The sequence below is a fragment of the Myodes glareolus genome, chromosome 6, assembly GCF_982192425.1.
Source record: "Myodes glareolus chromosome 6, mMyoGla1.1, whole genome shotgun sequence".
Lineage (NCBI taxonomy): Eukaryota > Metazoa > Chordata > Mammalia > Rodentia > Cricetidae > Myodes > Myodes glareolus.
In genome coordinates this window covers 61,425,819-61,448,575 of record NC_142031.1, presented here as the reverse complement: position 1 = coordinate 61,448,575, position 22,757 = coordinate 61,425,819, and the positions used below count along the sequence as shown (strand labels likewise).

General features: G+C 38.4%; 1 protein-coding gene across 1 annotated transcript in view; it reads right to left on the bottom strand.

The window, feature by feature from the left end:
* Positions 1–21,973, bottom strand: part of Ddx1 (DEAD-box helicase 1) — a 28,594-nt gene extending 6,621 nt beyond the window's left edge. The window contains exons 1-19 of the mRNA XM_048439726.3: positions 21,869–21,973; positions 19,166–19,217; positions 18,827–18,890; positions 18,087–18,116; positions 17,015–17,111; positions 15,401–15,448; positions 13,952–14,035; positions 13,681–13,764; positions 13,081–13,157; positions 12,252–12,324; positions 10,960–11,036; positions 10,739–10,853; positions 9,899–10,037; positions 7,793–7,853; positions 5,274–5,372; positions 4,079–4,168; positions 3,146–3,334; positions 2,470–2,521; positions 806–952 (exon numbers count right to left, since the gene is read on the bottom strand). Of these exons, the coding sequence (XP_048295683.1) occupies positions 806–952; positions 2,470–2,521; positions 3,146–3,334; positions 4,079–4,168; positions 5,274–5,372; positions 7,793–7,853; positions 9,899–10,037; positions 10,739–10,853; positions 10,960–11,036; positions 12,252–12,324; positions 13,081–13,157; positions 13,681–13,764; positions 13,952–14,035; positions 15,401–15,448; positions 17,015–17,111; positions 18,087–18,116; positions 18,827–18,890; positions 19,166–19,217; positions 21,869–21,884 (1,594 nt within the window). The 5' untranslated portion in view covers positions 21,885–21,973. The remainder of the gene's footprint in view (positions 1–805; positions 953–2,469; positions 2,522–3,145; positions 3,335–4,078; positions 4,169–5,273; positions 5,373–7,792; positions 7,854–9,898; positions 10,038–10,738; positions 10,854–10,959; positions 11,037–12,251; positions 12,325–13,080; positions 13,158–13,680; positions 13,765–13,951; positions 14,036–15,400; positions 15,449–17,014; positions 17,112–18,086; positions 18,117–18,826; positions 18,891–19,165; positions 19,218–21,868) is intronic.
* Between the last annotated feature and the right edge of the window lie 784 nt (positions 21,974–22,757).

Genomic DNA, 22,757 nt, shown 5'->3' with positions numbered 1-22,757 from the left:
TGTATCTTTCATGTCAGCAAATGATTTTTAACAATTTCCTTGAGTTTTTGGTATGTTCTTTGTAACAACTTATGCCTAATGTTTGTCTAGATTAATACTCAATGTGACCTTAGCATATACTCAATGTGACCTTAGCATAAGACTTTAGTCCACTGAATTACTGAATATGCAATATATATTAAATATATATGAATTAAATATATTCAGGATTTTTATAATACTGATCTTATTCTGTGATTTCTAATATGTATTTTTTCCTCCAGGACTAGAGATGGAACTCAGAGCCTTACTCATAACCAGGCAAGTCCTACCATTGAGTTCTCTTATCTCCAGTTCTTTGGGTTTCTGAGATACTATCTCATTATGCAGCTCAGGCTGACTTAGTGACTTCATGATCCTCCAGCCTCTGCCTCCCAAGTGCTGGGATTACAGGTGTGTGCCACAAGGCCTAGCTTCTTTCTTCCTTTAGCCTTATTTAAGGTATCCCCCTCATTCTTCTTTCTCCTATTTACCAGTTTAGAAAATACACATTCTATATTAGTCATTATTCTTTAAATGTTAGTATTAATCAGTAACCTAGACCTACAGCCTTAGAATTCTGTGATTCAGGTTTACTCTAATGAAGACTGCAGCAGTGTGGAAAAGTTCTCACTATTTACCCCAGGGCTCATCCATGAAAATGTACTGATAGACACTGCTAAGTTACAATGTGCATTCACTGCTTTCAACTCTGCATGCACCCTGGCTTTCTCAATGTGAGCTCAACAGTCTATGAAATGAGGATATAAGTGAGAAAATAATTTACCTCCTCCTTGTTGCATAAAGTACTGCTCCAAGTTATCACAGTCAATTTTAGTTCTACAGAAGATAATTGCTTGATCCATCTTGTGTTCCTTGATTGCTCGGACAGCATACTCCCCCTTAAGTATTTTAATAGCTTCAGACCACATCTCTTGATTACCATAGTAACAGAACAAGCAACAGAATGTCAATATGAAGCTATCATGAGCACACACTATCAGTCAGACATACTTAACTCTCCTAAAAATCTCTGCTGTACTATAGATAAGGCAGAGTATGGGAGTGAAATACTGAGTTAATTCATTATTCATTTACTTTTGTTTCTGTCAAGGTCAATGTAACCTACTTTTAGCTTTCTCTCTCTCTCTCTAATGTAACCTTTTATCTATCTCTTTCTCTCTCTCTCACACACACACACACACACACACCACAACCTTTAAAAACACAAATGTGCAAACAGAATAGCACAAAAGCCACACACACCAAAACTTGTTACTTTCCTCTCAGGCATTAGTTATAATTGGTCTTGCATTAACTTCCCTTCATGTTCAAGACATGATTATTGGATTATCTTAAGACTTAAGGAAATTAATAAATCTAACCAGCCTAACAGCAGTCCACAGAATGAGAAACTGGCTAGAAGTTTTAGCCATGGGAAGTGGTGCTATCATGTTACCTCTCTGCTGATGCCCAACCTGTTTCTAAATGCTCTCTGGTCTCTCCAGCTGCAGGGCAATACAGTAAAACGGGTATTTGGGAAGTGCGTTCTCTATCCATGGGTTAACAGTATGTGCTTAACTAGTACTTTCTCTACTTTTCTCTCATGGGGAAGATAAGTGAGTATAGATAATGTTAATCTGGACTTACACATAAAACTGAATTAAAAGAAACTCCAATCAAGATTTCAGTCAATTCATGTTTCAATATATGTCACAAACCTCTCAGTGAACTCAACTAAGAAGCAAAACAGCTCTGACCTCTTCTAAGGATCCACTCAAGACATCTGGTGTCAGACATGCAGTCTGATGAGTCTAAGGTCCTTCCCTTAGGTCTTAGCATCTTATACCCTACTGTACCTTCATAAATTCTCGGAACATTATAGACACGAAACAAACTGTCTCATAGGCTATGAGTTCAGACTTATTCACTGAGTTCAGACTTATGTTAACACTTTTCAGAACTGATCACTGGGTAGAGTTTCTTGTTTGAGAATATGAAGTGTAAGATTGAACAATATAAATGTGTTTAATGTCTCGAATCACATACCAAAAAAGTCACAATGATCACAAAAACAATCAAGCCAGACTGTCTTTCATAATTATAGCTAAAGGCATTTCCCCCTACCATCCCTCTTTTTCATTTTTCTAGAATTTCAATGTAAATATAAATCTGTTGCGACAAATTTATTGGTTTTCTATAATCTATAATCCAAGACTTATGATTTAGATCATACAACCAATATCTAAGTTCACTGATTAACATTCCTCCCTAAGCTAAATGGATTTAGCGTGCCCCATTTCTCAATAATTCTTATTGCTCTTATTTTTCCATTCTACCTTTGTAAGTCGTATCTCACATCTTTTGGGAGACCAGTCGGAGCAGAAACTCAACAGAGCAAACAAGTTATTTCCCAGATCTCTAACACACCCTGCTAATTTTTCAGCTCACCTGGACTGTTAGCACCAGGTCTTGTGTTATCTTTTGCGTGTACATCATCAGTCTGTTGGAAGGGAAAGATAGAAAGGGATGTGGATATTAAAGAGTGATTAAGAGCAGGTGCCATTCTATTTGAAGGAAAAAATTTATCTGTCTTTGGACTGAATTTCAAGCACGTCTTTATAATCTGTACACAAAACCATTTTTCAGTTCAGAAAATTTCTTCATTAACTAAGGAAATTAAGTATAAATGTAACAAAAATAAAAATGTGGCTTTCAAGCTATTATATATAATAGCTGAAACACACACATCTTTATTATATAAAAATAAATGTAGCAAAAGCGGGGAAAAGGACAAGATAGGCAAGTGAAACTGACTTTTATGAGAACAAGGCACATCAAAATAACACAAGGCAGCTCCTATTGAAATGCTACTAAAATGGAAGTTTCTGTACCTGAAATTTGACATAGGTAATCTTTTTTACAAAAATCTTATCAAAGAAGCTAATCACAAAGAGAAAAGTTAAAGATGAAATTTGCCATTTATTTGGCGCCTTTTACACACCCAAGCTTTCACAGTCAAGACACAGCTTATACGAGGCTTTGGTACAAAAGCTCAGTGCTTTCAGCACCACTGAGAGCCCAGGAGACTCGCTCACCACACCAATGTCCACTGCACAGCACTTACTCGAATGTGGTTCTTCCCCAGCCTTTCCCAGAGCTTGTCAGTTTTCGGATTTACAGGGACGACAACATGGTGCACAGTATCTGGAACAGAATCTTCCCCTTTCAAATCAACCCACGTGGGAAAATGCATTATCTTCTCAGATAGTTTCTTTACATCGAAAGAATGCAAAGTAGCAGAGCAAACAATCACCTAAGACAGAAGAATATGGGTTTAGATCAACTCTATAACAATCGGCATTAGATTACACTCATTTTTTAAATTTATTTCTTTAGTATTGAGAATCACACTAAAAATGAATATGAGAACAAAGTATAGTAACCAGAGGATTTAAAATACACATCCAGTACCTGACTCCATGCATTAAAGAATAACAGTGTGACACTGGCAGGCTGTTGGCCAAGACAAATCCAATACCCAACTCCATGTAGTAACTATTAACGATGTGACACCGGCATGTCATCAGTATCCTCAGTACCCTCACTGTCAAACACAAAGCATGCTATCTCTCCCTCTAGGAAGTTTTTTGGTTTGTTTATTTTAAAAGTCAGAGTTCACAAGTTATTATTTGTCCCGTTCTCTAAAATATCTCTCCCTTCTCAAACCATTTCCTAAGGAAGGATGAAGAAAGGAAGGGCAATGTTTTCAGAAACAAACACGACAAAGATGAGTGACTGTCGATAGTTGAACCTACTTCCGCGTTGCACAGGAAGCAGCACTGAGAATGTCTGAGGGTTATTAGTGATGACTAAGAAATCACCTTTATTTCTAAAAGCAGCTTTTAAGACTATCATTTGTGTATGCATGTGTACTACACGTTAACTAGATGATGACAAAGAAAGTGTTTTATACAGTGAACTTATTCAAAATTCTTAGTTCCTCCAGCAGTGGTACCGCTGGCTACACATAGCTGGAGAGGCACTGGCCACCTGATACCTGGAGTCTTTTCCCATCAGAAGTAATCTGAGGAATCTGACTGTGCATCCTGTTAATGAAGTCAGAATAACCTTGTGAGAGAAGCCCATCCTGCAGAAGAAAAGAGTTTCGAATCAGTATTAAGATCTTTTAATTTTAAAATTTAAAATGCAAGGTAAAAAAACAAACAAACACATAAACATACATATCCCTGTATTTACAAAATAATTAGGATCCACTGAATACTTAAAGACAAGTTATAAGTTCAACTTTAGGTTCCTTGTGACTATAATATGAGAAAGGTATAATAAATAAACCCAAACCATACTCCAATATTTGATAATACAAGAGTTTATAACACATGTCTTTAAGATAATGACTTTAATTTTGAAAACTGAGAAAGTTTCAATGATGGGAAAGTAACCCAACCATCTTGAGAATAATTTGGAGGAGTATTTCAAAGCCTCAAACACATTTATGTTCTTCCAGATGGTCCACATTTTGCATCTCTGACATAAATAATTTGTTGTATAAGAAATAATGTATGCACAAGAAGTCATCAGGAATAAAAAAAGGCAAACTACCTATGTAAATAATTTGTTGTATAAAAAAGTATGCAGTTATTAGGAATAAAAGAGCAAACTATGTAACTAGTCAGATAATACATAAACATGCCATGATATATCCATATAACAGAACATTAAATAGCCTTCAAAGAGTAATTACAAATAGTGATGTGAATGTTTGTGACGTAATTTTTTTTTATTTTATAAATGTTTGCAAAACTCCCCAAAGTCGAATTTTAATGACCTACAGTAGGTCAATGCCAGAACCCCGACCAGATGCTGAAATTCAGCTGCTCAAGGTCTTGGTGTAAAGCTATGTATATTCTCCATCTACTTGAAAGCACGCTTAGATTTCTCATACCTGTGTGCAATGTAAATAGTTGTCACACTGCATTAGTTATGCAAAATTATAAATCTACATATGTTCAATATAAATGGGATTTTTTCTAATATTTTTATTCAAGCTTGATTTAATATGCATATATAAAAAGCCAACTGTATATATATCAATATGTAGTGTATGAAAATGTGTTTAACTGTGTTATTTAGGTAGTAGGATCATGGCTGAATTGTATTTTTTTCATTTTATAAATCTTATATGAAAAAGCGTAAGCATATTCTAAAGAAAACATGAACATATTTCAACATACTGCTTCATCCAGAACCAAGAATCTAACTTGAGACAAGTTGAGTTTTCCAGTTGACACCAAATCATCTAATCTTCCTGGAGTACCGACGACAATATCAACCTGAAAAGCCAAAAGCAACACCCAAGGCAAACTGAAAAATTAATGATTAAGTGTCCGTTTCCACTTACAACAAAGCATACAGAGTACTGAGACAGTGAGAGTGAATGCAAAGGATATTTAAGGTCACTACGAAAAAATAACGCTACACATACATCATCTGTGCTTCATCTGAAGTTAATATGATGACTTTGGCAACTGATTTTGGACATCTTTAACTTTTAAACATAATCTAATACATAAAATTTGCATTTTACAAGAAGAAACATATGAATTTACATGAATTCTAAAATTAAACAAGAACTTCAATACCAGCTCCACCATTATCCCACTGTGAAGCCATGAATGATGTCATCCATTATCAATTTTCCCATTTTGAACAGGGGAATATCTTTATCTTACAAGATAGTCTTGATAATTAAGAGAAGGCCCACAGAGCACTGAATGTCTGGTGTGTGCTGAGTGCTCACTATATTTCGTTATAATAAAGAGTAAGCAACTGTGATTAGTCTGTCAAGTACTCAGAGTGAATAGACACAATGCTAAATTTCTTCCAGGTTCTATCCCTGTGACACAATTAAAGGAGGAAATTATAGTGTGGACCCATTACTACAGACACAGTACTGGATCTACCACTAGTAAGTGCCCACACTAAGATTCAAACTGAATCTAGTAAGAGGTCTGTGAGGCTGGAGAGGTGGCTTAGGTTAAGAGCACTTATTGCATTTGCCGAGTACTGGGTTTGGTTCCCATTGTCCAAAGAGCAGCTCAAAACCATCCCATAACTTAGTTCCAAAAGAAAGAACACTTTCTTCTCACTTCCACAGGTGGAGACAACAGTGGAAAATGTGGGAAGGGAAACAAAGAGAGCAAAGCACCTTCTTTAAGAACAGAACTGAATTTTGCCAACAATGGAATGATATTGCCTTTCCTTTGCCACTGGCTTCAGTGAGTATCCTGAATGTGTGTATGTCTATGTGTGTGCACATGCACTGTAGGTCGGAGGCTGACATCAGGTGTCTTCCATCTTATTTTTTGAGATGGGGTCTCTTACTGAGTAGGCTATGGCAACAGGCTCTAGGGATCTTCCCGTGGTTATTTTTCTAGCACAGGGATTATACATTCAGGCCACCATGTCTGACTTTGTCCAAGATGCTTTCCCTCCACCTCCCAAGTGCTGGGATGACAGGTGTGTGCCTCCATGCATGACTTATGCAGTGGTGGGTATTGAACCCAGGGCTTCATGCATGCTAGAAGAGCTCTCTGCCAACTGAGATTCATTCCCAGCCTTACACCTGGCTTTTATGCTGGGGTTGGGGATCGAACTCAGATCCTCATGCTTGCATAGCAAACACTCTACTGCAGTAAAAGCCACAAACTATGAAACATGACTGACGGAAACAGATCAAAATTCCACAGCTGGAAAACACAAGGTGAAAAGCCCAGTACAAGTCAAGGAAAACTGACTTGGGTTTGAAAAACAAGGGCCAATGAAACTATTAAATTTATGTTTTAACCACTAAAAAAATAAACAAATAAAAATCACACTAAGAACATAGTAGAGAAACATATCCACTTTAAAATAGCAATAGCAAGTACATCATTATGATGCCTTGCTCTTAATATATTGTCAAGCCAAATTTACAATTCATTCAACATCAAATTTAGTTTGGCAGGATGGAACTGAAAGGAACTGGAGATGGTCTAGATTTCACAATTAGATATTAAGGAAAGGAAATAAAAGAGACATCTGTAAGATGTTCATTTCATAAACATAAATATAGAATTTTATAAAGTCCCAAATAATAGGTACCAGAGAATCTTGACTTTGTCCTACACATTGGCACATCTAAGCAGTCTGTAAGACTTCCTTCATGTGTGTCTGAGCTCAGAGGCTGTCTCGGTATTCTTCATCATTTCAAGGCTTGTAGAAACTTTGACATTGTATCTCCATAATCTACTCATCTCCATACTTATATTGGTTATATTTAGCATTGGGGCTTTTTTTTTAGTTAAATAAATAATAAATACATTAGGCGGTGATGGCGCATGCCTTTGATCCCAGCACTTGGGAGGCAGAGGCAGACAGATCTCTTTGAATTTGAGGCCAGGATAGTCAGGGCTGTTACACAGAGAAACCCTGTCTCAAAAACAAACAAACAAACAAATAAATAAACAAACTAAACAGTGACTTTTACTCAGACAGTCTAGAAAGAAATTCCCAGGGAAAGAAAGCGTAAACAAACAGCATGGTGGAATTTTGGATGGGGAATTTAAAAAGGACCACTGCCCTCTAACTTCTGGGTAAAAAGTAGGTGTGCCCACAAGGTGTCTTCCAGCATTTGGTCTTGTGCTCATTTAAGCCTCAGTTGATTTTTCTTGGAAAAAACAGAATTTATTCCCAAGTGAAAAGTATAACTTACCCCGTTATCCAAAACTGAGAGCTGATCCCGAGCTGCCACGCCCCCAATTATGAGCAGTTCCCTGAAGTGAACAACAGAACACGGGAGAGATTAAAGTCTGTCCTACACTTTGCTCTACACATTCTTTTCAGGTATAGGTCACTGTACTAACGTGAGTACAGGAACATGGAAGCTGAGCACTTCACCCCCAAAGCCAGAAATGGCTCTGGGGCAACTGAGAGTTTACAGTGAGTTAGTCAGTCCTCATCTACACAGCCTACCCCACGGAAGCTCTTCAAAACCAGATTTCCACCTTTTAAAACACACTTGTCTGTAGTATATAGAATAGGAGTCAGGATAAAAAAGAGGTTGCCTTCAGGAAGGATAATCAGAAACTAGAAGGTAAGACTTGTATTTAGTATTATTACTCATAGCTTGTTAAGAGACAGAAAATTTCTCATTAAAAAAGATTTATAAGCTGAGTGGTGGTGGTGCACGTCTTTAATTCCAGCATTTGAGAGGCAGAGGCAGACAGAACTCTGAGTTTGGGACCAGCCTGGTTTACAGACTGAGGTCCAGGACAGTCAGAGCTACACAGAGAAAACCTGTCTTGAAAAAACAAATAAACAAACAAACAAAAATATTTTATATGTATGAAAGTCTTGCCAACACGCATATATGTGTACCACATACATGTCAGCTGTCTATGGAAGGGTGTGTCAGATGTGCTGAAACTGGAGATGGTTGTGACCCACCATGTGGGTGCTGGAAACCCTCTTGATGGGTTGCCCGGTGCTCTTTACCACTGAGCCATGTCTCTAGCCACCTCGGTCCCTCCTCCCCCCGTTTTGAAACTGGGTCTAATTATGTAGTCCTGGCTAAGTCAGACTCACTGTGTAGGATAGGTAGAGTAGTTTCAAATAGTCATTAGGGCTTCAAAGTAAGGCAAAGGCTTATTTGTATTAAATACCAAATAAGTAATCCATAACCCATAAATTCACCATCCTCCCCAGTGAACTGTTTCCTATCATCCACCTCCCCTTGCGGACTTTGTCTACGCACATTAATTTTATAAATAATGACAGCAGCAAATCAAACCACAAAGGCATTTTACCTGCTTCCAAAACTACTCCTCTGAAGGTCAAGACTCTTACACTGAGCAGGCGCTCTGTTATCAACTCCTTAGGAGCTTCCTTTTCCACACGCTCAAAACGCTTCCCACAGTTTTCGTATTTCTCTCCCTCCATACTATCCCACAATCCCACAATGAGCTCTGTGAAGGTGGGGGCAACTTTCACTACTGGAGCCCAGTCTAGATCTCAGACATAGACTTTACAACACAGGGTTCTTAATACCTGTCAAATGAGTAATGTGTCATATTCAATAAAATTAAAGATTATTTTGCCTAATATAAATCATAACTAAATCAGTTTGCTTAACTTGTAAGTAAGGCCACTATTAATACCAGAACCTCTAAGTTTCTGGAATTAAAGAGAGTAGCTATAATCACAAAACATTGTGAATATATCAAAAACCACCTAAATGTACATTTCTGAACATGAGCTTTATCACCCAAATTGCTCCAAGAAAAAAAAATTTAAGAAAAAGTTAAAAACAAAGTAAAAAAAATGTTAAGCGTGAAATTCACAAAGTAGTTTACTTACAGGATTTGGCTTTTCACAAATTAAAAAGGATTCTGAGCTGAATGTGGTGGCTCACACATGTAATCTTAGTACTTAAAAGGCAGAAGGATGGTGAGTTTGAGGTCAGCATGATTAGATAGCAAGATTCTATCTCACAAAAGGAATAAAGGAACAAAGAAAGTCTCCCTCCCCAGAAAACTTGAGATGGAGAAGACCACTCTGCAAGTCTTACAGTCTCTCTCAGGTTAGGCTAGTGACAACCTACACTGAACCACACATTTTTTAAGCAGCGAAGAGATGAAATTAATTTAACACTGAATAAAATCAGCCTCTGCCCAAAGGAAGACAGTCTCAGTGGAAACACTGCTACTACAAAGTTATAGTGTTTAATGATGTATACCGATGCCTCCTTTTGTTTAACTTTCCTCTTCCAGAACACTTGAAACAAAGACAATAAGCATTTGAACTCAAAAGGAAGGCTTACCGTAACTTAGGGTTATCAATATACTTCTTAAATTGCTTGACGTTGTTCAGGGTTTGCTCTGCTAACTCCCGGGAGGGTTCCACAATGAGAGCTTTTGGAGCGTTAGGGAGAAATTTTGTTTGTGAAACCTGTGCATTACCTTAGGAGAACAGAAAAGACCACAGGTTACATAAAACACACCTGAAAATACGTCCGTTAAAAAACATGAGCGTTAATGTTTCAGTTATCAAACTTTAAGTAATAATTGTAAAATATAGGAGACAATCCAACAAAATAAAGCTAAAATTCCTAAAATAACTTGTGAGTTTTTTTTAAAGTCTAGTTGGGCGGAGTACAATTGATCGACGCTGTTATTAAAAATAACCCATTTCCTTGTGACAAGGCAGGAAATGTACTTTAAGTGGGTGAAGGGCAATCATACAGAAAATGATGCAAGCTTTCAAGTCAAGACTGCTTGGATCTGAATTCAGTTCTAGCACTTATCTGCTCTGAGACTTTGGGCAAATGACTTCAAATCCTTATTCCTCAGGCCCTCTGTAAAATGTAAAGGCTACCTCAGAGAGCTGTGTGAAACAATCTGTGGAAAGCACTCAGCAGGCTGCTATGGCACTTCACAAGCACAGAAGCCAAGCACACCACTGCCATTAAGACTGAGATAGCCTAAAGCCTTAACAGACACAAAATAGGTAGCTCATCAATTGTGTTTTGAAACTGAAGTTTACTAATCTGTTAATCAAAGGGGTTGATTAAACCAGAGCAGGAGACAAATAAGACTTGCTAAAAGAAGCCCTTCCCATTGGGGTTCTCTAAAACCCTCACCCTCTCCGGTGCAATAAGTACCTGTGTGCTGCGACTTGACAATATAACTATCAGGGGCCTTGGAAATAGCAACAAAACCATCTTTTGGTGGAAACTTAAATTCTTCTTCACCAAAGTTAAATTTCAATTCAGCATTCTGGCAGTGAATAAAAGGGGTAAAAAAGGTTTAACATAATGGCAAACTACCCAGTAAAATATAATAAAAATCAAACAGTTTAGATCACAGCAAAACTTCCAATTACCTTCAAAACACAGGCGGGGAAGAGCGCTTGATTTTTTATATGTGCTGGTATTTCAAATGCCAGACCAAGGTCTTTTCCTTTAAAACAAGCAAACAAACAAAACCAGAGAAATTAAAATGAAAAAGAATTTCCACATACACACTAAAATCTACCAACCTGCCTCGCTTTCTCATGCATTCTGGAACCTATGGATATAGGTGGGCTGCCCAGAGCCAACCTGCTCAGCGTTCGACTTCACTAACTGTCCCCTCTTCCTGTCTACAAGACCTCTGCCTCTAGAGACTTCATAGCTCACATACTCTGCAGTAGACACAAAATCCTCCCTTGGATCCACAGCGCCTTCCATTTCACTTGTATTTTTCTTCTCACTTATGAAGTAAAATCCCTGATTTCCATTTTTTAGGACACTCTTCCTTCTGCTCATCCCATTGTCTACATGTCTGACTCATGATTACCCACCTCCTTTCCCTACCAAATTAGCTACCAAGTACCAAATCCTGAGGTAAACTCACTCTTGTCTCTCTTGACAATACCTTCAGCAGTACTGGGCACAAACCAACTTCTCCCTTGAGTAGCTAGAGTTCATGCATCCCGTTCTCTCCTTCTCTTCCTCTCTGCTAGAGTCTCCTCTGTTAGCCAGCTTTTAGCCACAGGAAACTAGGCCTTGGATCTTTACTATTATTTATGTCCACTTCCCACCTCCTCATCTGTTTTCGACACAGCTGGCCCATGCTGCTCAGAACCCCAGGGTTTCTCACTTACTCTATCTCTCTGAGCTAGCACTTCAGTCCCCCTCCAGCTCAGGCCCTGACACCTGGACCTCCTCACTGTTGCTAAGGCAGTGTGGACACTTACACCTAGAACCTGACCTTTGCCCTTCTCTCTGCCTGAAATGCTCTTCAGTTCTCTACACAAACCTTCCCCACTCCATGACTTCCTTTTAAATGTCTTCTCATCAGTAGAGTCTTCTCTGAGCACCCTCTGGAAAAGCACATATTCCCACACAGCAACTGACTCCCTTGCCTTGCTCTTCCTCTCCTTCCCACTCACTACCACCTACTGTTTTATTTGTAAACAATGGCTGTCTGCCTCTCCTCATCACTGTGAAGGCACCACAGAGCTAACCTTCATTTGTTCCACCTTCTGCTGTGGTTTCATCACTTTCTTGTGCACCTGGCACACAGCAAATACTCAATAGAACAAATACCCACTGGAATAAAAGGTAGGTGAATAGGGCAGAGGATTGAAGAACAGAGTAAGAGAAGTCAGAAACAAGAATCAAATATTCTTACCATTCTTAGAGAACTTCACATGCCCTTTATCAATATCTAAGTAGCACCCAATGGTATCGTGCATAGTAAATTCCTGAAAACATAGAAAGTGAAACGTCATTAACAGAAAGCTCTGAAATGAGGTTAACAAAGCACAGGCAGCAGCATCAAAAACAAATGGTGGTGTCTCCAAAGACTTTCTCTAAATGGTATTGAGGTATCAAAACGACTATCACAGGTGGGGATACTCCTGTAATGCCAGTATTGGAAAGGATGAGGCAGAAGGATCACCAGGCTCCTAGGTTACAGAATAAGATTTTGTCTTAAAAAAAAAAATAAACCACTAAAAACTTGTCAGAGCACACATCATATCTAATAGTAGATATATCTGACATACTTCTCAGAATCAACATGATAGATATTAAAGATTACTGCCATGGACTAAGACTCAGAGAACTATATTTAAAGTCTTCATAATCAAAACCAAAAAATAAGATGTAAACGGACATTTCCTGTACTGACTGTACTGACGTATATATATATATATTGGTTTCTTCAAGACAGGGTTTCTCTGTGTAACAGCCTTGGCTGTTCTGAAACTCGCTCTGTAGATCAGGCTGGCCTTGAACTCACAGAGATCCACCTGTCTCTGCTTCCCAAGTGCTCAGGTTAAAGGCATGCACTACCACCATCTGGCTCCTAATAAAATTTTATGCCCTATCTACTTATTTAGTCTTAAATATATAAATTTCTTTCTCAAGTCCACACCTGAACTATCTCAATCATGTCTTAAGTGATCAAGAATGCAAGACTTACAAATGCTGTTTCAATAAACAGCATCAGAACTTACCTCTCCATAATTATCAAACTGTTTATTATGAGATTTCTTTCCTGTTCCACCGAAGCCAAATCCAAACTTGTCAGTACCTAGATTTTAAAAGTAGTTTACTAGAGGTCTGAGCCCACCAGGAGAACTAAAAGCCCTGTGAAAGAAGTGATTTTGTCCTTGCAGTCTGAGAATCCAGACAAGTCTCCCTGGGTTTCGGAGCCCTGCATCATCTGGAGCATTTTCAGCCAATGCAGAATATGCAACACCACAGACACAAGTGACACCACCTCACTCCTGGCTTTGGTCACTAAACGAACTCACAATAATCTGAAGTGTCTTTGCAGTAGTGTGTGTTTCAAGCATGCTTATTTTAGCCTGATCTTCATTCATTTTTAGTCTCTTTTATTCCATATTGTCAGAACAAGGGATGGGATACTAACAGGAAGCAAGCAGTAACTTACTTCAAGTCTTTTCTGGATCCGAGTGAAGTACAGATAAATATTTTTTGTGTTCATAAAATTAAGTCCTAATACAATGAAGCCCATTAGTCTGTCTCCCAAAATAATAAGATGTTAAAAATGTATAAATATAAAACAGCTCAGTTATTACAGAAACACTTACCTAGGTCTAAGGAGGCCTGCATGGTAGACCACCCAACTCTGCACAGGCCTTGGTCATGACAGGATACCTCATAGTAGTGTTTCCCTGTAAGGGTAAAATTCCATGAGATTAACACAAATTGCATACACATGACCCATTTACCAACTGCTTCTGAGTTACATTTGCATGTGGGTCTTTCTGTACCATGAAGATTGTCAGATCTCAAAAGTGCCTATGGAAAATTCACACTGACAGTTCAACCCTTAAGCAGTCACGAATGCTGGTCAAATACCTTTCAGCAGTCCTCTGGTTGCTCTGCACCCATGCCACTCCTTCACCTCTCTGCTCTGACAACACAGGCCATCTGACCCAATAGCTAGATGTGGGGAAAACATAGACATGTACATCACTACAGGCCACACAAACCGTTCTTCATGAAATAAAATAACTACTCAGTCTCATCAATAAGAGCTTTACTTGTCAGAGTGTTCCAGACTTTAGATTCCTAGATGACAGCAGTGCTTCCCCTTTATCCCTACATCTCCTGGGCTTCTATACTGTCACTGTTAGGACAGGAATTCACCCGAGTCCAGGAAGATGAGCATAACCCCTAGAGTATTCTGCCTGAATAACAGCCTCAAGGCCAACAAGCGTGTTCATCCTTCTTCAGTGGTGGGAGAACAAGACTGCTAAGGAATAACATGGGACCATTCATCACAAATTGCTGCTCTTGACTATTTAGTAAGAAGCATACAAAAGAACAGAGTGTGTTACTGGGTAGTACTGGGGACTCTAAGAAATGAGGATTTACATTACATACCAGAGTCAAACAGATGCTTATTAAATAAAAATTTAGTCTTTGTCTATACTGGAAAAAAAATGTATCTTTTGCCACATTCATGTTTCCAAGTCATGTTCAGTACCTGGTAAAGAACAAACTTGTAAAATACCAATTTTTTCATTTTTCAATTACCTAATTTTTCAAAAATTTTAAGTTCTTATTCATGTGATAATATTAGAAACCTGTGTAACAGGGGTTCTAGTGAGCTGCCGACAATCCCAGCACTTGGGAGTTAGAGAGGAAGGAAAATCAAGAGTTCAAGAAGGGAATCAAGAGGAAAAAGGTAGATGGATGCTTGTAATTAGAACACAAGGTCTGTACAAATGGAATCCCAATAAACCCTAATAGTTTACACAATTAATGTGTCAATTAAAATAATAAAACAATAAATACAAACATTATTTTATAATTTCTAAGTCTTCTATTTGCATTAGAAAAGTTTCTCTTCTACTAAATGATACATGCTGAAATGTACATGCACACATATGTCTACACACATTTTTATGTGTATGTACAAACACACAGACACACATATATATAATTTAAAACACATATATATATAATGTGAAATCTATTTCTAGTTAAGATATATAGAAGCCAGTTTTTGGTTGTTTCAGATGGATCATCAACGTTGCCAGTGTCTTTTATCATATAAATTTCCCTTTCCCCATTGAAACACAATACTCCATTTTTTGTGTACATTACACTGTCATTTACACTAGGATTTATTTCCATCATATTCTACTGTCTAGTTCAGCACTATACTATTTATATTTAGTGACTATATTCTAATCTCTGGAAATTAAATCATGCACAATACTTTTTCATAATTTTTTGGTATTTTCATGTTTTTTTTAAGTTTCTGAATTATCAATGAGTAGGCAGAATTTATCCACTTACCAAAAGCAGATCCTCTGTCATATGGGTTCATCTGCCATTTGTTGAGCACTAAACAAATTAATATAAGAAAAGTGAGTCATAACCATATGCTACATAGCTCTATGAAAACAGAAGATAGTTTGTATCTTATACACCAAGGCCTTTGATTCAACATGGTCTTGTACATCATTTGTAATTTTCACATATATTTGCAGCTGTTTTTATTAAAGACAAACTAACCCTGAAAATCAAAAGATATCGATGAAAACCACTGGCCCATTCGGGACTGCAATCCAGTCTTCCCTTGTTTCAGTGCACTCTGGGTACAGCACACTGATCTCTGTCACTGATAAAGTGAAATTTACGTATCTTATAACTCAACCTTGAACATAGAGGAAATAAATGATCTCATCAGCCAATCCTTTATTTTAATTCAATACGAAATTCTCAAGTCACACTTTTATTTTTCTTCCTGTTTTTATACAATTGGTATTTTTCCTTTTCTAAAATATCTTGTAGGCCCATGAATAATAAAAAATTACAGTAATTAAGGAGACTCTACATGCATTTTAGCTCATTTTCCTGTTCATGGTAGAAATCCTTTCTGGATCATGTCTGTCTATCTGTCTTTCTGAGCAAGAGTTGTCTATGAAGTTTATATACTATGAATGCTGGAGACCTATCTTCCTTAGGGCTCTCCCTCCCTTATCAGCTCATCCTAACCATTAGCAAGTCCTAAAGGTAAGAGATCCTACACATTATTTGTAAGCCTTTCTAGGCCTTGTTCCCCAGGGCAACCATTTTCTTCCCACATTTCTTTAGTCATCGGCTGTCATCGTCTCCCTTATCCTTCATGTTTATAAATCTAGGTTTGTGTTTCCTCATCAGAGATGATTTTAGACCCACCCTATTTCTGTCTAGCCATCTCAGAAAAATTCTTGTCTAGCATCATCTCTCACAAATGATGGCGTATGGCTGTTAAAAGTTCTGAAACTATTTTAAAATAGCCAACAGTGTAATTACATTCATTTTTCTCTCTCACAATTCATTTACTAAATTAATTCATCCTCTATGACATTATTACTTTCATATCAAAAAGAAAAGTTGATATTCCAAGTTCACTCAAACTTGCTATTTTTCATAATTCTGTTTTGTATCATAAAACAAGTTACTTCAAAAATATATAATGCATTTGTTAAAACATAACAGAAGCAGAGATGAAGAATGAAATTTAGAAACCCTGGAAGGAAAAAGATCGTAACTTAAAGGTAAGGAAATGAAGGTGAGATTATTCATAACAGACAGGATCAACACCCAGTAAGATGATCAGCCTCTGTGTAAGGAAGACAAATACCACTTTGCACAATATTCATCCTTACTCATAGACATACACAGTTATATATGGTTAAGAAAAACACGAAAACAAGTAAAGGTAAATTCCAAATGCCAGTGTGTTCTCAAAAGAATGGACTATTTGCTAATTAGGTCATAAATGTCACTTTTATCCTTGTTTCCAGGACACAACACTGCAATGCTGTACTGTGTACACATCAATAAAATGCATACCCCAACCTCAAACCAGCAAACAAGAGAATGACTAATTTTCAAAAAAGAAAGTATCAATATAATAGTTACCTGAAGCACCGGTTTTAATAGTAGTTTTCCCTTTCTTTCCTTCCTGTTGGTCTTTCAGGGTCTCATACACTATCTGGATAACTGGAATACTAAAAGCCTGTCAGAGAAACAGTTTCTATGTTAGCAGTCGGCTACTGAGGAGAGTAGTCAGTATAACGGCCAACACTATGTATGCACATTAGAAATTACCCAGAGGACTGCTATTTCATTTACCCAAACCTAAATACCAATCAGATAATCAAGAGTTGACAGACAGAAGTCAGCTGATGCCCTGGAACATACACTGAGGAACTTCAGAATGAACGTAAAGCAAAGCGGGAAGATGCCATCTACTCAGACTGCTTCTCTAGTCTAGGACAACAGACACACTTTCTAGGTGCAATCTTTTTAAGAGCATTGAAATTCTGAAATGCCTGTAAACATACAGAGTCTGTGCCTCTTTCTGTAAGACTGCTTTAAATGACATACTTAAATCCATACCCTTTACAAAGCTTCATAACTTGTCAACAAGAAAAACAGTACTCTGACTGGTTGTGCTGGCTAGTTTTACATCAACTGAAATGAGCTACAGTCATTGAGGGGAGGGAATCTCAGCTCAGACATTGCCTCCATAGATCGGGCTGTAGGCAGACCCATGGGGCATTTTCTTAATTATGAGATGGGAGGGTCCAGACCATTATGGGTAGTGCCACCCTTGGGCTGGTGGTCCTGGGTGCTATAAAAAAGCAGTCTGAGCAAGCCATGGGGAGCAAGTCAGTAAGCAATACTCTGTGACCTCTGATTCAGCTCCTATCTCCAGGATTCTGCCAGGTTTGTGTTCCTGCAATGGACTGGGATTTAGAATATGTAAGCCAAATAAACCCTTTTCTCCCCAAGCTGCTTTTGGTCATGGTGTTTCATCTCAGTGATAGTAACTATAATTAAATCAATAACAAACTATCATTTCTTACATATTAGAGGGTGATGTTTGAATTAAATATTTCAAAATATAAGCTGTTCAAACACACAAATATATACTGTTCAAACATACTTTTAAATACATGTTTTAATTAAATGTAAAAGTATTACTTACACCAGTCTTTCCACTTCCTGTTTCTGCTGCCTGAATAAGTGGGGGAAAATTGTAGTTTAAATTGTGAATTAAAAGAGATTAAACTTAGCATAATACCATGTAGAAACCTTGCAATACTTGACCAGCTAACTTTATTTCTAGTGCGTCAAGATTACTCTGTCTCAGTCAATTTTGATTCTTGTCAATCAGGTCACTTCTCCCAATTCATTAAAAATCTGCCCTTTTCTTTCCTTTCCCATTACTACCACCCAACAGAGGCCCATGTCATTTTAACCTAATTAGTAGATTATTCTAAGAGTATCTAACCACATAGATCTATACTACAAACTGCTAGACAACTGATACTCACAAAACCATAATTCTAACCTACACCTACCTGGCAGCTTTCCATACTGCCCACTGCCAGCAAATGCATAAATTATTTAACTTGAAAAAGAATCCAATCTGATTAAATGTATATTTCCTATTGTTATCGCAAGTGATGCCACCATTCCAGCTATACATTTTATGCTCCCACCCACCATTACCTTCAATAAAAACTGAAAAGTCACTCCAAGCCTATCCTCCCCACTTCTATAGAACATGATGACCACAGTGTTAGAAATGCTAGTTAGTGAATAAAATTAATTTGGTAAAACAATTCCAGACTCAAGCTTCTGAGATTTCTTAAACAGGGTCACACACAGCTCCAGAACATGTGTGCCCCATACCACCAACCACCTTATTAAATGTAAACCTACCATAAGTACATCTCCTCCTCCTAGGATCAATGGGATAGATTCTGCCTGGATATCAGTTGGTAGACTAAAAGAATCACATTTGAAGAACTGTAGTTAGTTAAGAATAGAGAATTATTCAGGCTAATTAAGTCATGCTAAATCAACCTAAAAGAAACTGTACGTGGCAATCCAATCATTTTTTTTCCAGCTAGAATTAAAAGTTCAAAGGAAACATTTATGATGCAAAGAATCACCATGAACTGAATTTCACTTACTCAAGCTAGGTAGAAATAAAGTTGACAAAAACTACTATTCACATTAGATTTCTGACACAAACACATTTAAGTTTTATATACTTACAGCCAATCCATTTCTTCCACAGCTTGTGCAATCTCAGGCATAACACCCATCTCTGAAAGCAAAAAGTCATTTTAATAATCAAACCTATTAATAAGCCATCTTTTCTTAAAGGTGATTAAGAACTGGGGAAAGGCTTCGAAATTTGGTTCATATTCTTATATTGAACCTTTGTATGGTATTGCTTAGTGTTGAGTTTTGGAGACAGATTTGAGTTCAATCCAAGGTCTCATTTACTAGAACAGGACCTTGGGAAAAAAACTATAAATCTGTTTTCTCTGCAGAAAATGGGACTTGTCGTACCTGCTTTTGTGGGGGTATAGGAAAATGTTACTGTGATATTGCTGGCATGGTGCCATTAGCACGTGGTAGCTCTTAGTGAAGGAGTGAAAAATTTGACAGGCTCCTAGCCCTGCACCCCCAGTTTCACTGGGTGAGCTAAGAAAAACAAACAGCCCACATTCCAAGGCAGCCATAGCCAAAATTCTGTTCATCAGGTACTGTGTGCCTCAGACTAGAAGGGGCTTTTTAATGTCCTTACTATGGATTTGACAAGTTTAAGGTAACTATCATGCTATTTATTGAGTTAACTATTATATTATGAAGCATATTCAAGGACGAAAACTTCACACTGTACCTTTTAACTACATACAAATACTATATTTAAATTTAAAAAAAAAAACTTTAAAAGTTTAAGTAAATCAGAAACTCCCAAATACAGGAGTAACTTTTGGTCACGTGCTTCAGAATCTCACTCTACTCAAGCTTGACACTGGGGTCCTTCTTAAGTGTACACAGCCTCTCAGCCCCCAATACACTGCACAGCACAAGGAGTGTGAGGTGTTTTCACAGTAAAGATGCTGCTTCAAGAAGGAATTCCTTTCTCTGAGTTTGAGAAGTGTTTGTACTTTTAACATAAAAAAAGACAAATCCTGATTAACTGATGGCAGGGAGTACAGGAAACCAGGACAACGGGCGCTGTCAGGTGAAGACCTCCTATGTCAAATGTCTGTTTACATAATTCTGCACTAAGGCCAGCCATAAATGGATAAAGTGGGCAGTTCCTGAGTGTTCTGTCATTTTATCCTTCCTCAAGTGAAATCAATTATAGTATGTAGATTACTTAACCTTCCCTTCCACAGATAAACTAATGAAGTCCAAAAGATGACCAACTAGACTGGTCTAATAAACTATGCCCCAGAGTCTATTCCTATTCTGACTCCTAGAATGCAAACTACTGGGAAAAAAGGGGAAGCAATGGGCCAGGCTCAGTGGCTTAAGGCACTTGTTCTGAAGGCCCAAGTTCAAGTCCCTGCTCCCACATGGTAGAGGATCATCTCCAGAAAGTTGACCTGACCTCCACTGGGGAACATCCATGTTCAACTCCTACCACAAAAATATAAATTAAAAAGAAAGTGATCACCTTAATTATACTACACTTGGAAAACTGCAAGCTCGAGTTGCTTGCAAGACTGATACAAGCAGCAACCATGGATTGTTTTTAGCAAATTTTAGACATTTCCCCCCAGATCCTAATCATGTGCTGGGCATATTTTCTACAGAAACCTTATCTTTAAAAAAGTGCAACAGTTAACCTTTTAAAGGAAGCAGGTAAGTGTTCAAATTCTTTCATTTTACTTTTGTCTGAAATTTGAGCATTTCTCCCAAAGATGTGTGCCTATAAAACAACGACCCACAACTTCCTGGCAGATTTCGGGTCTAAAACTGCGTTAAAGTGAGAGGATTCCTCTTGGAAGACGTGACTTTAACAGAAATAAAATGTTTCCCCTGTAGCCTGAGATTTGGATTTCCTGATATTCTTACAGAAGAAAATGGAAAAAGCAAATGATAGTAAAATGTCATTTAAATAGGTTAACAACATGAAAAGATAGCATGCCAAACTCATCACTATACATAAGCATACACACATACACACACACACACATACATACACACATGTATATACACACACATATATGGATCATATTTAGTATATTCAAGGCTGGTTGGAACTTTGCAAAACTGTGGGTGTATAAAGAAAGGTTGACTGAGAAAGTGAGAAACATCAACTGGAAAGTTCAATACCCCATCCCAAATCCTGTTTGCTATCACAAAACAAGTAACTAATTCTAAAAAGTTAATATAGTTAGTGTGTTCATGAGGAAAAAACAAAATTTGCTTTAGCTTTGACACTGAACATTAACCTTCACAGTGTGCCGTTTAGCAAATGACGATTAGATTAATTCTTGATAGTTTTACTCATGGAAAGGCTTGTGTGTGGAGAGGGGACCCCCCCAACAGGACAATCATCCTTTTCCCTCAAAATGTCCCTTCCCCACGCTACTTGCTTCGTGGCCTGACCAGGACCAGATGTGTCGCGGGGCAGAAAAAGGTTCTCGGTCACTGCCACGTCAAAGAGGCTTGAGGCCGGGCTCCGCGAGCGCAGACAACATGGTCGGGATTTGGCAGGTGGCGGCAAGGCCCACGACAGAATAGGGGAAGAAAAGGCGGCTTGGCGAAGATTCCCGAGCAGCGCCCGCGGGAAAAAGCCCGGCCTGCACCGGCCGCCTCTGCCCAACAGCGCGAGTTCCCGGAGGGCAGCATCCCTCCGGTCCCCAGCCACCCCACCGCCGCAACAGAAGTCCCCAACAACTCCCGGTGGACCGAGACGAGCCGCTCGCAACCCCTCAGCTTCCCACCACGCACCGGAGAAGGCCGCCATCTTTGCTCACTCCTCCGCCGCTCGCTCGGTCGTTCCCTCCCTCACTCCCTGCAGACACGCCGACTAGCGGCGGTGCGCGTTTCCGGTCTATGGTTTTTCTGCCTCCGGGCGCGGACGCAGACCCAGGACAAAGGTTCCGAGAAAGAAAAGACCTGCAGGTCTGCTCATCCAGGGCTGATGGACTTTGGTTTCCCCAATAACCATGTCTAGTCATTATCAGCCACCTTTAGAGTTACGATTGTACCCAGAGGAAGTCGTGTGCTATTGAGATAATTCTTCCTTGATACAGAAGCCACGATTCTCAAACAAGAAACTAGTATACCCTGACAGCAAAACTGTGCCCTCTGACCTCAATTTCACAAGGATAACCAGGTCAAACCGTTTGTGAATGACTTGGGAAAACATTGAATTCATTTCCCATTCAACCAGGACTAGCGAATGTTGTCACCCGTCGGACCTATTAAATATTTTTATTGAAAAACTAGTAGTTTCTTTTACTTCCTTCAATCGTGTTTAACGTAGTATTGATAATTTTAGGCTTGACTTCCAAGCTATTTTAAGTCCCCTTTCTTTTCAGAGAGATGAGTCAGTAAAGGAATGATGGCTCCTCCCCAAACTATGTGTGTTAGAATCTTTAAATATTCATCCAAGATTCTGAAAAAGTTAATAGTTTATGTAATGCCACAGAACTACTGCTAAATTGTAGCGTGGGAATCTGACTATCTCTGGAGACTATTTCGTGCTTTCTGTCCCAGAAATCGGGGAGATACAGGAAACCTTTAGTCAACTTATTACTAGAAGCACAGATTTGAGAGCTGGACATCCTGGGCCTGAATTCTAGCCCTACCACTGGCTAGCTTTGTAATCTTAAAA